The sequence below is a fragment of the Dioscorea cayenensis genome, chromosome 13, assembly GCF_009730915.1.
Source record: "Dioscorea cayenensis subsp. rotundata cultivar TDr96_F1 chromosome 13, TDr96_F1_v2_PseudoChromosome.rev07_lg8_w22 25.fasta, whole genome shotgun sequence".
NCBI classification, from domain to species: Eukaryota; Viridiplantae; Streptophyta; class Magnoliopsida; order Dioscoreales; family Dioscoreaceae; genus Dioscorea; species Dioscorea cayenensis.
Window position 1 is genome coordinate 6,351,771 of NC_052483.1, and position 16,235 is coordinate 6,368,005.

The 16,235-nt window shown below is 35.2% G+C and overlaps 2 protein-coding genes across 2 annotated transcripts; one reads left to right on the forward strand and one right to left on the reverse strand.

The window, feature by feature from the left end:
* Positions 1-1,595: 1,595 nt before the first annotated feature.
* Positions 1,596-2,537, reverse strand: LOC120274646. Its single transcript, XM_039281182.1, has one exon. It carries the CDS (start codon positions 2,535-2,537, stop codon positions 1,596-1,598), a length of 942 nt encoding a protein of 313 aa, XP_039137116.1.
* A 9,111-nt stretch (positions 2,538-11,648) lies between these two features.
* On the forward strand, positions 11,649-15,446 carry LOC120274648. The gene is made up of 6 exons (XM_039281183.1): positions 11,649-11,737; positions 11,924-12,038; positions 13,401-13,585; positions 13,723-13,863; positions 14,913-14,992; positions 15,106-15,446. The coding sequence occupies exons 1-6, from the start codon at positions 11,649-11,651 to the stop codon at positions 15,444-15,446; spliced, it is 951 nt and encodes a 316-aa protein (XP_039137117.1).
* Positions 15,447-16,235: the final 789 nt, after the last annotated feature.

Here is a 16,235-nt window from a genome sequence, read left to right on the forward strand (position 1 = left end):
CCAAATGTACATTTGTTGGGGTTAAGCCTCATGTCATATTTCCTTAATACCTCAAAGACTTGGTTGAGTTTTTCTGTATGAGATTCACCTATCTTGATCTTGATGATCATATCATCGATGTAAGCTTCCATAGTGTTACCCAAAAGGTGTTTGAATACCTTGTTCACCATTCTTTGATAGGTTGCTCCTGCATTTTTTAGTCCAAAAGGCATTATTTTATAACAATATGTCCTTTTCTCAGTGATGAAAGCAGTCTTTTCTTTGTTTGAGGGATTCATCTTTATCTGATGATATCTTCAGAAAGCATCCATGAAGCTTAGCAACTCATAGCCTGAGGTTTCATCCACTAACTTTTCGATTCTTGGTAAAGGATATGAATCTTTTGGGCAAGCCTTGTTAAGATTAGTGAAGTCTACGCATACTCTCCATTTCCAGTTTGATTTCTTTACCATTACAACATTGGCAAGCCATTCTGGGTATTGGACCTCTTCAATGAAATCAGCTCGAATTAGTTTATCTATCTCTTCTTCTAGAGCATGTTGCTTTTCGGGTGCCAGATTTCTTCTTTTCTGCTTTATCGGCTTTATACTCGGGTCCACATTCAAGTGATGAGAAATCACCTCCAAACTAATACCAGCATATCGGGATGGTGTCCACATGAATATGTCCACATTCTTTTTTAGACAGCGACCACTTCTCTTTTTTTATTTCTTGAGTCATTCCGCTCCCTAAGTAAGTGACCTTATCTGGATCATCATCTTATAACCTCACAGGTTCTACTTTTTCCATAGGCTTTGGTTTATCAGCTGAGTCTTCAGAGATTGCCAAGGTTTCATCCCTTAACAATTGTTTCCCTTTGATGGAAGATACATAATAGCTACGAGGTTTCTTTTGATCTCCTCTTACTTGCCCTATTCCTCTTGAGGTTGGAAACTTCATTAGCAGATAGCTTGAAGAGACACGGCTCTCATGTCATTAAAGCAAAGGCCTTCCTAAGATGACATTGTAAGATGGTGACACGGACTTAATTACCATAAAATTTTGCCATTCTTGTAATGTGGCGTGGTTCCTCACCTAGCGTGATTGACAAGCTGGATTGATCCCATGATAGGAGCCGATTCTCCGAGAAACTAAAGCAGGTGGGGATGACACATTCTTCAATCTATCACACGATAAATTCATCTTTCTCAAAGCGGTTCAATAGATAAAAGGTTCATCAGAGCTCCCATTATCAATGAGAATTCTCTCTCTTGGGAACTTCATAATAGTTGCGGAAATAACCATTGCATCATCGTGGGGGCATGACAACATCTCCTCGATCTTGAGGTAAAAAGTAATAGGTTCTTCATTCTCTTGTGTTTTTCATGATGTTGTTAACTTCATAAGCTTTGCCTTGCATAAGCCTTCCTTGATGAAGAGGTCTCACCTGCTAAGGTTTCACCCCTGATGATAACATGTATTGCTAGGTGAGATGGGTTGTTGTCTATAGTGGGGGTTTTCTCCCTTGTCTTGGAGTCTTTTTTATCATTCATCCCCTTGTTATCTTCAGATCTTTCCTTTTTTGAGTAAGACGGTTTCCCGTTTCTCCATGATTCTTAGTAGCCAAATCTATTAAGCTTTCCTCGGCGCACTAGAGATTTAATCTCATTCATCAGTTCTCTGCATCTATCAGTTGAGTGTCCATGGGTTTTGTGAAACCTGCAGTATGCATCTATAAATTTGCCCATTGTCTTGTTTACCTTAGGAGGAAAGATAAGGAGCCCAGATCCTTCTATACTTGCCAGGATGGTAGAACGTGGTTGGCTCAATGGTGTAAAGTTCTCAAATTTGAGTTTTGGAACTTGTCTGTGTTCATTTCCTCTTCCAGTCTTTCTCCCTTCATCATTTGTTTCATCTCTATCTTTTCTTTTCTTATCTCTGTTTCCAGCATTGATGTGCCTCATAACATCCTCTGAAAGGATAAACTTATTAGCTTGACTGAACAGATCTCTCAATGTGAGGGGCTGATCTAGGGAAAGGGATTTTTGAAAATCTCTTGACCTTGTCCCTTGAAGCATTCCTGATATTGCCACTATGGCTTGAAGATCCTGTACTTCTAAGGTAGTGGCACGAAATCTTTCAACATAGTCTTTCATGCTCTCTTTCTCTTCTTGTTTAATGGTCAGAAGATACGAAGCGTCTTTCTTTCTTCTAGCATTAATGAGGAATGCATCTATAAATTCTTTCCTCAACTGATTGAAGTTTGAAATTGATCCTTCCTTCATATTATTAAACCATATATGTGCGTGCTCTGTTAAAGTAAGCGGAAATGCTCTGCACATGATTGCATCCTCCCATCCATGAAGAAGCATCACCGCCTCATAGTTTTGCATATGGTCATAAGGGTCGCCCTTTCCAGAATAAGTTGTTAGTTGTGGCATCTTGAACTTTTTGGGTAGTGGCTTTACCATGATTTCCTTGACAAAACGTACCTTACTTCTCTGTGGTGTTTCCTCAGTAGGAACCAACTTCTTTTGTTCCAGTACATGTTCAATCATTTTTTTTTAGATCAGCTGTCTCCTTTATGCTAAAGGGAGATTCCTCCGCATCTCTCTCAAATGCTCTTGATTCTCCTTTGTAGATGCTTTCTACCACCTCTTGGATTTTTTCTGTATTTTTTTCCGGCTAGTGGAGGTTCAACCCTCTCTTGGTTATGAGGATGTGGATCACCTTGCTCTTGTTGTTCCATAGCTTGCTTTCCCTTGTGATAGAGATTGGATGGGAGTGTTGCTTGAGGTAAAACTTGTTGGACAAAGAGCATTAGATCATCTAACTTTTTGTTGTTTTCATCGAACTTCTTTTTAAGCGCTTCATATTCTCTTAAAGGAATCGTTGGCATTGTATCTCTTGAGGGCTCAGGTGGAACCTCTAACTGTTCTTGAAGGTTTTCACTTTGAGGAATCATTTCATCTTGAGTAGTAGCCATCTGAGAGCGTTATGTCTGGGACTTCCTTGGTGGCATTAGCCTAGATTGAAGAGACTACATGAAGGTAACCTTGCGTAATGGCCTTTTGATCGTGTTCCCACAGACGTCGCCAACTGTTATTGCCTAAAATAAAATAGTGAATTTATTGGGGGCCTTGAACTTGTAGAACTTCGAGCTTGGAGGTCGAACAAAAAGAGTTGGAGTCTTTTCCTTCTTCAGATGCCAAGACCTGTTATAGTGTGGGAAGTGTTCCCCACAAACACTCCGATGACTAAGTCAGTAGAGAATAAACGCTCGTCTTCCTTTGATCTCTTTCCCCCCGTTCCTCCTTCTTAAATGATGGAGGCTATTTATAGATGTATGCTTACAGTTACATAAACATTTCATGTGTTCGAGATCATGGGTGCAAAAGGAGATAGTGGGTGTGATGTGAAAAGTGGGGTACTACGTGGGTTTGAATTAGTCCACATCACGTACATCTCTTCTGTTCCCCATAGACGGAGAGTTTTTGTTTCTAGTGACATAGAAAGAGAGTAGTTAACCCTCTATTAAAGAACACTAATATCGATAGTTCATTGGTACCAGATATGTCACTTCATATAAGTTTATGTTATTCGTATTTAAGATCATGCTATAATATGTGTTTATCATTATGATAGTTGGCAATATAGTTTATCAATTTCAACGATTGGTATCAAAGCCAGATAGATTACATATTATGGTTGATAATATGATTTTTCTTTTTGTTATTTAAAATTAATGGTCAGTTGAATCAAAGAAAACCCAACTTATGAGTAACATGATTGTTATTAACTTAGACAACCAAATTGATGATAATTAGGACTTTTGTTTATGTTGTGTTTAATTATGTGATATGCATCCCCTATTGTTACTGAAATTGATGACATTAAATACAAATAATCCTTTTTTGGATTGGTCATCATTGTTTGTATTTTGATTTGATTGTAAATTTATTCCTATTTTTGATGGCTTGATTTCAAATAAAGGACATAGTCACCCTTTTGTTTGTCTAGCCCTAGTTTGGGAATAATTAATTAATTAGTTAATTAATTAAATTCCAAAATTTTCAGATTTATTTATTAATTTTAAAAATTTTGGATCATAGATTTGGTTTTGGTTACATGCCATTTTTTCCAATTAAATCGGAGTTGACTTTTTTTTTTCTCATTTGAATTTAATTTAATTTTAATTTTTTGGAATAAAAAAATTAAATTAAGGAGATCATATCCATATAAGTTTTTGTAAATCTCTATGGATGTAATTTTTTGGCAACCTTTGTTTATATGCACATATATATGAGTCGATGGAAATATCTTGATCTTGGATTGCATATTAGATGACTTATGGAAGTAGCTTAGATTGACAAAGGCGACAAGCGCCGAAATCGGTATCCTTGTGAATAAAATAATTTAATGAATCTAGAGAGTAATAGGATCTTTTATTGTGTGAATAAAATAGATTTGATGTTTCTTGAGACCTTCAGTTACAATGGAAGTGAATTAGCATGTGTGGGTATATTTCCCTTTTTTGGTAATTTCTTTTTAAACAATGACTATTATTTTGCACAAAGTATGGTAAGGTGGATTTAAGCTTTTTTTTTTAATTTTTTAAATTTTAAGTGGTGGTTTGCATAAGATAGTAATGGAGTGACTTTTGATGTAAAGTGAAGTGGTTGATTTATGTTAGAAGCATTTGGATGGGAGAAATATTAGTTTAGAATAACTCAATATTCAGCCGAAGGAATATTTCCAATTCTTGTTGATTTATTATCCCAAAGAACTAATAAACAAAAGAATGTTGGAAACATTTGCCATGAGGCACTAGTGTTGTTGGATTACACAAGTTAGTTCCACTTGATATTATCTCATTGATTTGACAAGTGTTTGTGATCATAATGAGTGTCTTTTTTTTTTTGCTTTATATTTAATAAATGAATGGAAATTCAAATTCATAGTTGCATTACATCTAGAGTTTGAAGTGACACATCCTATTAGAACATGGTTTGTGTTTTTATAGCAACAACCTCAAGATCATTAAGGTAGATGTAAGGTAGTATAGAGTAACAGTATATTTGTATGCCATGCTCCTTGTTGAATGGAAACAACAAATATATATATATATATATATATATATATATATATATATATATATATATAACATATTACAAATAGCCCATTTGGTGGGGTATGCACCCAAATTCCTCTAATAAATGGCCTTTGTAAACTTATACTTCTATAGTTCTCTCAATTCTCTTATGATAATGCCCTTATCATCATCTAATGCAATTGAAACAAGTATGAAGCTTGGATGATCTACTTCTCAACAGGGCAACTTGTGCTTCCAATCTACTAGAATGAGAGCCATTGTTTCAAGAAAGGAGGAATCTTGGTGGCATGAAGGGCTAATTGTGAATATTAGCCTCATCTCTATGTCAATCCACTAAGCTTAAGCTCAACCTATTTACAATCCTACTATCTCCTTTATTGTTGTCATTGTTGTCGTTGTTGTTGTTGTTGTTGTTATTGTGATGTTAATGATGTTTTCCATATCTTGTTTTCTTGCCCTATTATTTGCAAGGCTATGAAATGAGGTTTAGATTTGTAGATAAGTTTGACCAAATCTAAAAGTTTAAACTAATAATGGGGCAAATCATCACAACCTGTGTACAATTTAAAGTTTTGTTCCAAACTCCTGATTGCCTTCCACATGTTTGTGTGTAAACTCTTGTGTGTTAGAAGTCCAAAATACATAGCCTCGTACAAGGTTGTATACATGCTCATAGTGCACTATTGTTTTATCATTATTATTTTGTGTAATTATGATCTTGTCTATCATAACTGCAATTATGCAAAATTTTATGCAAAGTTGGTTAATATTCTTTCCAGAATTAATATGTTTTGGCATGTATTCTAGCGTCAGTGAGAATTACACCCTATAGTATATTGTCATTAATGTGATTTTGATGATATTACAATGCATTTTTGTTGCGGACTAATGTCAAATATATTTTCATATACCTTTTAGGTATTGAGACTTTGTTGTTGACTTGTGATTACATGTGCATTGTTGTCCTATATTTCTTGTTTGTCATAATTTGGGACCCTTAGGGGGATAATGATGAGTAATAAATTCAGTTAAATGCCACTTGTTTGCTAGCATATGAATCATTTATTTGTGATTGCATGTCATTTACATGCATATAGAATGATTTTTTGTAATTTGGTGCTTGCTTCATGCACCATTTGTTTGGGACTAATATCAAGATTATGTTTTCATATATCTTATCAGTACAGCAAATTTCGTTATTGAGTTGTGATTAAACATGCATTTTTGTCCTATATTTTTTATTTATCATGATTCAAAACCCTTAGATAGGATTATGATAAGTAAGAAATCCGACTAAAGAACTTTTGTTTGCTGGGCACACAAATTTATATTCGTGGTTGTATGTTATTTTATTTTTTTGTTTTGTTTATATGCATATTCAATGAATCTTTTTTGTTTGTTGGTGTCAGCATCCTTTGCCAATGTAGTTAATTTTGGTTAAAACCTTGAATAAAACCAATTTCATAAATTAGAAAGAATCTTTGAACTTGTATTTGGCTATAACCAACATGGGTTTAGTTATGAGAGAAGAAGAGCCTATAGCCCTTACTAACCTATCCACAAATTAAAGGCTTATCTATTTGTGTGTTTTAAGAATACATCTAGTCCATGGTATTGTTAGGAGCCTAATTTCTTTGTTTTAGTGGGAGTTTACTATTTCTTATAAGTTTTGTGAGGATTGCTTGGATTTTGTATTCACATGTATATTATGGATGTTTGTCACTATTCATGATCTTGATGCTTTTGATAAGCGATGGAATAATGATTTCCATTTTGTTGAATCTATATTGTATTGATGCTATTGACATGCTTTCCAGATTTGTAGTTCCTCATTATGTATGAGCTATGCATCCTATTGATGTGTTTGGTTATATATAATTAGTTTGGTTTTGAATATTATTAAGAAAGCATTTATAGTTTGATTTTGATTGTTCAAGTGGGAGTATATTATTTTGGTTTATGGACTAACATAATCTAAAGGCAATTAACATTCTAATTATATGCATGTGAGATACTTCTCACCAATAGCTATGTTGAATTGTTGTATGAGACAAAACAAAATTGCATAGCCACTTTGATATGAAGGACCTTAGTAATGCTCTAGTTGTTTTGGGTATCCATATATCTTGTGATAGGTCATGCGGCATACTTGATTTGTGTCAAAAAGGATATATTCTAAAAGTCCTCAAACCGTTTAACATGCATGCTTACTCTTCATGTGCAACACTAGTTCAGAATGAGCTTTCTAAATTGTAATGTTCATGAAATGAGAGAGAGAGAGAGAGAGAGAGAGAGAGAGAGAGAGAGAGAGAGAGAGAGATGAGAGAGCTCGTCTTGATATTGTATTTGTGGTTAATTATTTAGGGAGATACTTGTGCAGTCTAGGAGTGGTTTAGTTGAAAGCGGTTAAGATAGTCATAACGTATTTGAAAGGTACTAATGTTTACATGTTGATTTATATGAAGTCTATTCAACTTCAAGTTATTTCCTATATTGACTCTGATTTTACAGGCTACAAAAATGACAAAAAAGGAAAATCCACTTTTGGCTTTATTTTATAACGATAGGAGAAGCTATTTATTAGAAGAGTGCTTAATAGTCTATTAGTGCTACCTCCCTTATGAAAATAGAGTATGTTTCTTGTTATGAGACTACTTGTTAGGCCATGTGGCTGATGAACTTGATTTCTGGCTTTCGTATTGTTGAGAGCATTTTCGGGCCACTTGTGATATATTACAACAATATTACTGTTGTGTACTTCTCTCAAAACAATGGGACTACTTCTTGCTCGAAGCATTTGGATTTGAAGTGTTTGTTTGTCTAAGAGAGAAAGTTTAAGAATTTTAGACTCAAATTGATTGTTATTTCTTTTTCACATAATTGACTAATGCTATCCAAGTGGGAGATTGTTGGATAATTTGTGGATAAGCATTGTCAATTATTTGAAATCATATCAGGATTATTAATGTAATATTATTTATGGATATTATTTTGAAATATAATATATATCCTAATTCAACTAATGTCCTAATCAGCCCATGGGTATATTTTTGGGTTCTAATATAGATGGGACATTATGGGTTGGAGTTCTATCTATGTACATAGCCATTGGAAGTCTTTGCTCTTTGCTATCTATTCACACATCTCTTCTATTTTCTATAGGCTGAGTCTTTGTTTATGGCGAGATAAAAAGAGAGTAGTTAACCCTTGATTTAGGAACATGAATATGGATTCTTTATTGGTACCAGGTATGCTATTTCATATAAATTTATCTCATTCATATCTATGATCATGCTATAATATATGTCTATCTATATGATTTTTGGAAATGTAATTTATCAATTTCAACAATTTGCAGTTAACTTTTTTTATGGTTTTGAAATTTCTACGCCCTTCTAAACTTTTGGCCAGATAGACTTCATCTCTAACTTTTTCTTAAGATAACCATTAACTATATCTTAAGAATAGTATGTCAATTGATCAAACTATCCATGAATAAGTCGTATTTGTGCTCGGGTTGATGAAAGCTTGAGCTTAGCTTGAAAGTTGCAAGTTCAAAATCAATTTCAAGTGGTGCTTAAGTTAAGCCAACTTCAATATATCATAATCTTTTATATGTTTTCAATATGTAACATCATCATATATTATATTATATTAAAAATTTAATATAATTTTTAATATTTACTTTTAAAGGGAAAAAAATCAAGATATAATTGATGTTTTAGTTTCAATATAGATTTTATCATATTTGAATTTTAAAAATAAATCTATTCTATTTTAATTTTGATTTCAATTTAGCAAGGCTTTGAATATTGAAAATTTTTTTCCAACATAGTCGACAAGCGACAAAGTAAAGGACAAGTGGGTAAGGATATGTACCGATTACGATGGCTTGACTAACCTCCCAACAAGGGATAACCCCCCATGTAACCATGGAGGGGAAAACGAGAGGTATTCCTCACACAAAAGCTCTCACATGGGGACTAAAAGTGAATTATAATATGAGAGACTCGAACTCGAGAACTCTCAAATCATAAGCACGAGTATTTATTAGTGGGCTAGCCCATGATTCCTTGAACATTGAAATTAACATTGAGCCAAGCTCAGACAAGTTTTTTCTTTTTTAAATATAATTTCAAGTTGTATCTTAAGCTATTCAATTTGAGCTTAGCTTTTGAATTATGTTCCACGAGTAGTCGTGAAGTTTAGCTCTTTCTTTTCTTTTCATTTTTTTTAGTAAAATCTAGTTTTTATATATAAACTAATTTGTAAAATATCAAGCTCAAATAATAAATTTTTTTATAAATATTTTAAAAAAAATATATATTTTTTAAAATTATTAGTATTAATTTGTAAAAAAATTGATATTTTTTGAAAAATCAAAAATCAAAAAAATTAAAAATTAAAAAGAATTTAAAATTAAAAGAGAGAGAGAGAGAGAGAGAGAGAGAGAGAGAGAGAGAGAGAAGTAGAAGAGGAAGGGTTTTATGGTGGAAGGAAGAGTTTTGAAAACATTTCCAAAAAAGTTGAAAATATAAAATTGTTCTGTTTTTTTGGAAACATGAGGATTGTTGGCATAATTTTTGAAAACAAAAATAAGGTGACAAACATGTTTTCTTAGTTTTGTTTCCAAAACATGAAATTGTAAACAAAAAATAGGAATTAGCAACAATGCTAAACGACCCCTTAAAAAAGTTGTTTTCTGTTTTTTTTTGAAACATGAGGATTGTTGCCAAAATTTTTGAAAATTAAAAATAAGGTGCCAAACATGTTTTATGAGTTTTATTTCCAAAACATGAAATTGAAAACAAAAAAAAGGAATTGACAACAATGCCAAACGACCCCTTGCTTAATTATGGATCACACATTTAGCTTGGCAGCAACTATTCAGACTATTCAGTTAGTATATTATTTACTTATTTTGATTTTATTGTGAAATTATAGAAACACTTATTTCTTTAGTATTGAATTGTTTTTTGAATTATTATTTATAGTTTTAGTTATGTACTCAGTTATATGATCACTTATATATTTAACCATTTATCTCGATTAATTATTGGGTTATTAGCCATGCTTATTTAACTATTTTTTTGTTATTTGTTTTACGGGTTAAATTATAGAAATATTTTTATTTAATTATTGGTTTGTTAAATGTATTATTGTTTGGAATAATTGATTATTTTCATTAGAAAACGGGATCACCGAATTTCAGTATCTCTGTGTTGACAAAAATTTTGGGCCCAACACATTTTAATATAGTAATTTGTAGTCTCCAAACTAACTTTGTAATAACCCTGTCACTAGGGGTTAAACATTGACCATGTCGCCATGATCCTCTGACTCTGATAACAAATTACTGTTTCACACTATTCCGTCAGTGGAGAATAACGATCTCTGATAATCTAGCTTGGGTCACCGAAGATCAATAAATGAACTCTGAAAATCTAACTCTAGTCACCGAGTTAAAATATATGAATTTTGTTGTTTTTTTAGCATTAGTTATTTAGGGGACATATATACTCGTCATTTGAAAAATTATGTTTGTTTTAAATACTCTGAATTCTAGGTTTTATTTATAATATTTTTTGTACAACGTCACACATAAGTATGTTTTTTAACTTATTGAGTTTTTGTGATCCATATATTTTTTGTTGTTTTTAGTGGTTCCTTACGGGGCTGCCAAAGCTAATAAATAGTTATTTTATCATTTTAGAATAGGATTAAGAGTGTGATGGATAGCTTAACGGGGACTGTTGAGTGAACACCAGTTGGTTAGCATGTAAATAGTCCTTCTGTTGTGAACCTATAACTTTTTATTTATTTAAAGCTTTGATCTTGCACTTTTAGTTTCCTTGGACCATAGTTGTAAACTTGATTATTTGTATTTATTGAATTCTTTTGTTTTTATGAAGTTGGTACTTTGTTATACTTTTATGTTTGTGAGATAGATTTTGAGGCCTTGTGTGCTCACTTGTCTCGGCCTTGTGGGTATGCATCGTTTGTCAATGCATCGAGTCCGGTGAGCCAGGTTCGGGGCGTGACAAATCTAAGTGGTATCAGAGATCTCAGTTAATTTTGATTGTAGTATTCCAAACAAAACCTTCTGATTTAGAGTGATAAGGAGATCTGACTTTAGTTTAGCATGAAATCCTTATAGGCTAGTTAATTTGACAGAGTCATTTTTTTTTTCTCTGACTCCAATTGGATTTACCTTGCAAAATGCTGCCTCGTGAAGCTGCTAGCAAAAGTGTTGCCAAATTATTGGGACAGGCATCTGCTGTAAGGAAAGTCCCCGCTGAAGAGGCCAGGAAAGTTCCTGCTTAAGAGGGGACGAATATAGCTGGTAACCAGGAAGTTATGCTGGATTTGATGAGGGAAGTGGTAGGGTTGGTACATGAGCAGAGGCAACACCAAGCACCAACACCATCCCCACCACCTCCTCCTCCTTCGGTTATAACGCCAATAGAGAAAACTATGATGGAAATTCAAGAGATCCATCCCACCACTATTCGAGGGCACTACTAATCCGGATGAAGTGGAAGTTTGGGTAGAGGAAATGGAGAAGGCGTTCATAGTGATGAAGTGTATAGAAGAAGAAAAGCTCATGTTTGGGGTGTACATGCTCAAGGGTTTGGTGAACCATTGGTACCAAGGAGAGGTTCGCATTTGTCAGGGGCATGAGTTTTAAATCTTGGGAGAAATTGAGAGAAACCCTTTTTTACAAGTACTTCACCCGAGACAAAATGGTGTAGTTTGAGAGGAAATTCATTAATTTGATATAGGGAAGTATGACTGTTGATGAATATGAAATAGAGTTTGACAGCTTTCCAGGTATGCTCCAAAGTTGGTAGATGATGATCAGAGCAGGGCCTGGCACTTTGAGGGAGGCTTACATGAACATATTCATAGGGGGTTGGTTGCCTTGCACCTGACCAGTTATACAGAGGTTATGAGTCATGCCAAGTCCTTAGACACTTTGTATGGGGTGACACTAGAGATTAGAATATAAAGTTTCAGAAAAAAAGAGAAATAGAAGCACAATGATCTTCCTGGAAGTGGAGGAAAGCCTAGGTTAGAGGTGGGACAAGGCACATCTCAGACTATCAATAGTCCACCAACACAGTGATCTCGAGGGTTAACACAAGTGCTACTTGTGGAGGTACACATGTGACCGCAGATTGCAGACGTACTACTGGAGCTTGTTTCAGGTGTGGTAGGTTGGAGCATCATATTACCGGGTGTCCATAGCAGTCTTCTAGAGCATAGAGGACATCTAGTGTGCAGGATTCGAGATATGTGTCAGCACCTAAGCCTTAAGCATCTTCAGGTTAGCGTACCGGGAATGAGGTAGCTAGTGAGCAGTCGGCTTCCTCAACTCTACAAAAGGTGGGAAGGCCGAAGACCCAGGGGTGTGTTTATGCAATAACTTAGGAGGATGCACACACCTCTAATGCAGCGATGTCAGATACCTTATCAGTTTATTCTGCATATACTTGCGCATTATTTAATTCCGGAGCTATGTATTCGTTTATCTCGTATGTATTTATTTGTAAGCATGCATTGCCTATTGCAGCTGTGGATTATGATTTGTATGTTGCCACCACCCCTTTGAGAGTTAATGTTGTTCTTGATAGAGCCTGTAGAATTGTCCGATTATTATTGTTGGTTATGAGTTGCTAGCTCGTCTGCATGTTATGAGCATGAGTGATTATGATATTATTTTGGGAATGGATTTTCTGTCCGTTTGCCATGATGTAGTTGATTGTCATGCAAAAAGGATAATCTTTAAAATCCCTGGAGAAGCAGAGTTCACCTTTTGCATCATCGCCTCATGTGATTTTTGCCTTACAAGTTATGAAATTACTCTTAGCCGGGTGCTCGGGATTTTTTGCAATAGTGGTTGAAGAAAAACTAGAATGGCCAGTGTTAGAGGATATTCCTATGGTCAGCGAGTTTTTTGATCTTTTTCCTAAAGATCTCCCTGGTCTACCTCTAGACAGAAAAGTGGAGTTTGTTATCGATTTAGTTCCAGGAACCAGCCACATCTCTAAAGCTCCCTAGAGGATGGCACCTGCTAAATTGAAGGAGTTGAAGAAACAACTTGAGAAACTTTTGGAGAAGGATTTTATTCGGCCCTAGTGTTTCTCCTTAGGGTGCTCCAGTGTTATTTGTGAAGAAAAAAGATGGCACTTTACTGTTGTGCATCGACTACCAAAAGGTGAACAAGGTGACAATGAAGAACAAATATCCACTACCACAGATTGATGATCTTTTTGATCAGTTTTAGGGTTCTCTGATATTTTTGAAGATTGATCTTCGATCAGGATACCACCAGTTGAAGATTAACCCAGAAGATGTGTCTAAATCTGCATTTCACACTTGTTATGGGCATTACGAGTTTCTTGTGATGCCTTTTCGGGTTGATAAATACCCTGACGGCTTTTATGGATTTGATGAATTGAACCTTCCAGCTTTTGCTTGGATAGGTTCATGGTGGTGTTTAATGATGATATTCTGGTGTATTCAAAGAGCATGGAAGAGCATGAAGAACATTTGAGGATTGTACTAAGCGTCTTGAGAGAGAAGAAATTGTTTGTAAAATTCTCTAAGTGTGAGTTCTGGTTGGACAGGGTAGCTTTCCTTGGTCATGTGATAACCAAGGATGGGATTTCTGTTGATCCAAAGAAGATAGAGGTAATTGTTGAGTGGAAGAGGCCTACTGGTCTGACAGAGATTCGTAGTTTTCTGGGACTAGCTGGTTATTACAAACGGTTTGTAGAAGGATTTTCAGTGTTAGGGCACCATTGACTAAATTCACCATGAAGGGAGCAAGTTTTCAGTAGTCAGATCAGTGTGAGCAAAGTTTTCAAGAGTTAAAATGTCGATTAGTGTTTGCACCCATTCTCACACTCCCATCTCCTAGTGGAGGGTTTATCATATATAGTAATGCTTGCAAGACTGGTTTGGGGTGTGATCTAATACAGAATGGACATGTGGTGGTGTACACCTCAAGGTAGTTAAAGCCTTTGGAGGTAAATTATCCCACTCATGATTTGGAGCTAGTTGTAGTAATTTTTGCTTTGAAAATTTGGAGGCATTACCTGTATGGAGAGGCTTGTGAAGTATTCACATATTACAAGAGCCTTAAATATAATTTCACTCAGAAGAAGCTGAATATGAGATAGAGGATATGCTGGAGTTACTGAAGGATTTTTATTAGACTATCAGTTATCATCTTGGGAAGGCAAATGTAGTAGCTAATGCACTTAGCAGGAAGTTTTTTTGGCAGTGTAGCTATGTTGATTACTTCCCAAAGGCCAATCCTTGAGGATATGAGGAGGATGGATGTACAGGTGATCTTACAAGATGCAGGTGATTCTTTGGCAAGTTTAGTGGTGCGGCCTACTTTACTGGATAGAATTAAAGCAGTACAAGAGGAAGACATCTATTTCTAAAAGATTCGACATGAAGTTGAAGCTGGCACCCAGGATCAGTTTAGAATTCATCATGATGGTTCAGTAAGATTCGGAGATTGAGTTTGCATTCCAAATAATTCAGAGTTGAAGAAAGAAATTATGGAGAAAGCTCACTAGACCAGTTATTTAGTTCACCTCGGCAGTACTAAAATGTATAAAGATGTGAAGAGTATCTTCTGGTGGAATAACATAAAGTAGGAGATTGCTCAGTTTATAGCATAGTGTTTAACCTATCAACATGTCAAGGTAGAGCATCAGAGGCCAACAAGATTGCTTAATCCACTTTTAATTCCTGTGTGGAAGTGTAAAAACATCGCTATCAATTTTGTGTCTGGATTTTATAGAACCAACAATGGTTTTGACAATGTGTTGGTTGTGGTTGACAAATTGACCAAGTTTGCACATTTCTTAGCTATCAAGACTGGTATGTCCTTGGAGAGGTTAGCAGAGTTGTATATCGACCAATTTATGAGACTTCATGGCATACCTAAAACAATTGTGTTAGATAGGGATTCTAGATTCATGGAACATTTCTAGAGGAGTTTGCACAAGGCTTTGGGGACCAAGTTGACTTTCAATATAGCATTTCACCCATAAACAGATGGGCAGTCTGGAGGATGATTCAGATTCTGGAGGATATGCTTCGCCCTTGCATGCTTGACTTTGGCGGTTCTTGGGATCGACACTTGTCTCTGATAGAGTTTGCTTATAACAATAGCTATCATGTAAGTATTCAGATGGCTCTCAATGAGGCTTTATATGGTAGGAGATGCATATTACATATTTATTGGGATGATGTGGGAGAGAGAAGGTTGTTAGGGCTGAAGATTGTGCAGTTGACATTGGAAAATGTCCGTTTGATCAGAGATCAACTGTGAGCAGCTCAGAGAAGGCAAAAAAGTTATGCATATAATAGAAGAAGAAGCTTGGAGTTTCAAATCGGTGATCATGTGTTCTTGAGAATAGCTCCAACAAAATAAGTTATCCATATTGGTGTTAGAAGGAAGCTTAGCCCTTAATCTATTGGTCCATTTGAGATCATGGAGAGCATTGGTGATGTGGCATATCGGCTTGCTCTACCACTGACACATTCTTAAGTTCACGATGTGTTCCATGTTTTGATGCTGAAGAAGTTCATTTCGAATCCTAACCATGTGATGCGTCTCCAACTTTGAGCTTAATAATGACATGACATATGAGGAGCACCAGTTAAAGTTGTGGATTTCAAGGAGCAAGTACTAAGAAGACAGATCATTCCTTATGCCAAAGTTTAATGGAGCAATCATTCAGAGCGCCAGGCTACTTGGGAATTGGAATAAAAAATGTGAGAGAAATACTTGTATCTTTTTTAACAATCAAGTGAGAGTTTAGAGGACTAAACTCCTTTCAAGGAGGGGCGATTATGGACCCCACCATGTTTTATAATTTTAATTAGCATGTTATACCTTATCCTTAGCATCCATTTTTTTAAAAATGATTTCAAAAATTATTATCTTATTAATTCAAATTTCCAGCCACGTCCTGCAAGCATCTCGCTTCAACGACCACGCCTTGGGATAAGATAGAAACACCTATAACCATTACCCTTTCCTGGTTTTCAGATCCTATTTGCATTGAGTAAAAGAGGAGTTTCTTCGTTCATAGCATTGGATTTTTCTCCATGAATT

Coding starts and splice junctions, on each gene's coding strand:
- LOC120274648 (XM_039281183.1), top strand. CDS start 11,649: ATGGAGAAGGCGTTCATAGTGATGAAGTGTATAGAAGAAGAAAAGCTC. Junction 13,586..13,722: donor TTTGCTTGGATAGGTTCATG/GTGGTGTTTAAT, acceptor CTGGTTGGACAG/GGTAGCTTTCCTTGGTCATG. Junction 14,993..15,105: donor TTTCTTAGCTATCAAGACTG/GTATGTCCTTGG, acceptor GAACATTTCTAG/AGGAGTTTGCACAAGGCTTT.
- LOC120274646 (XM_039281182.1), bottom strand. CDS start 2,537: ATGATTGAACATGTACTGGAACAAAAGAAGTTGGTTCCTACTGAGGAA.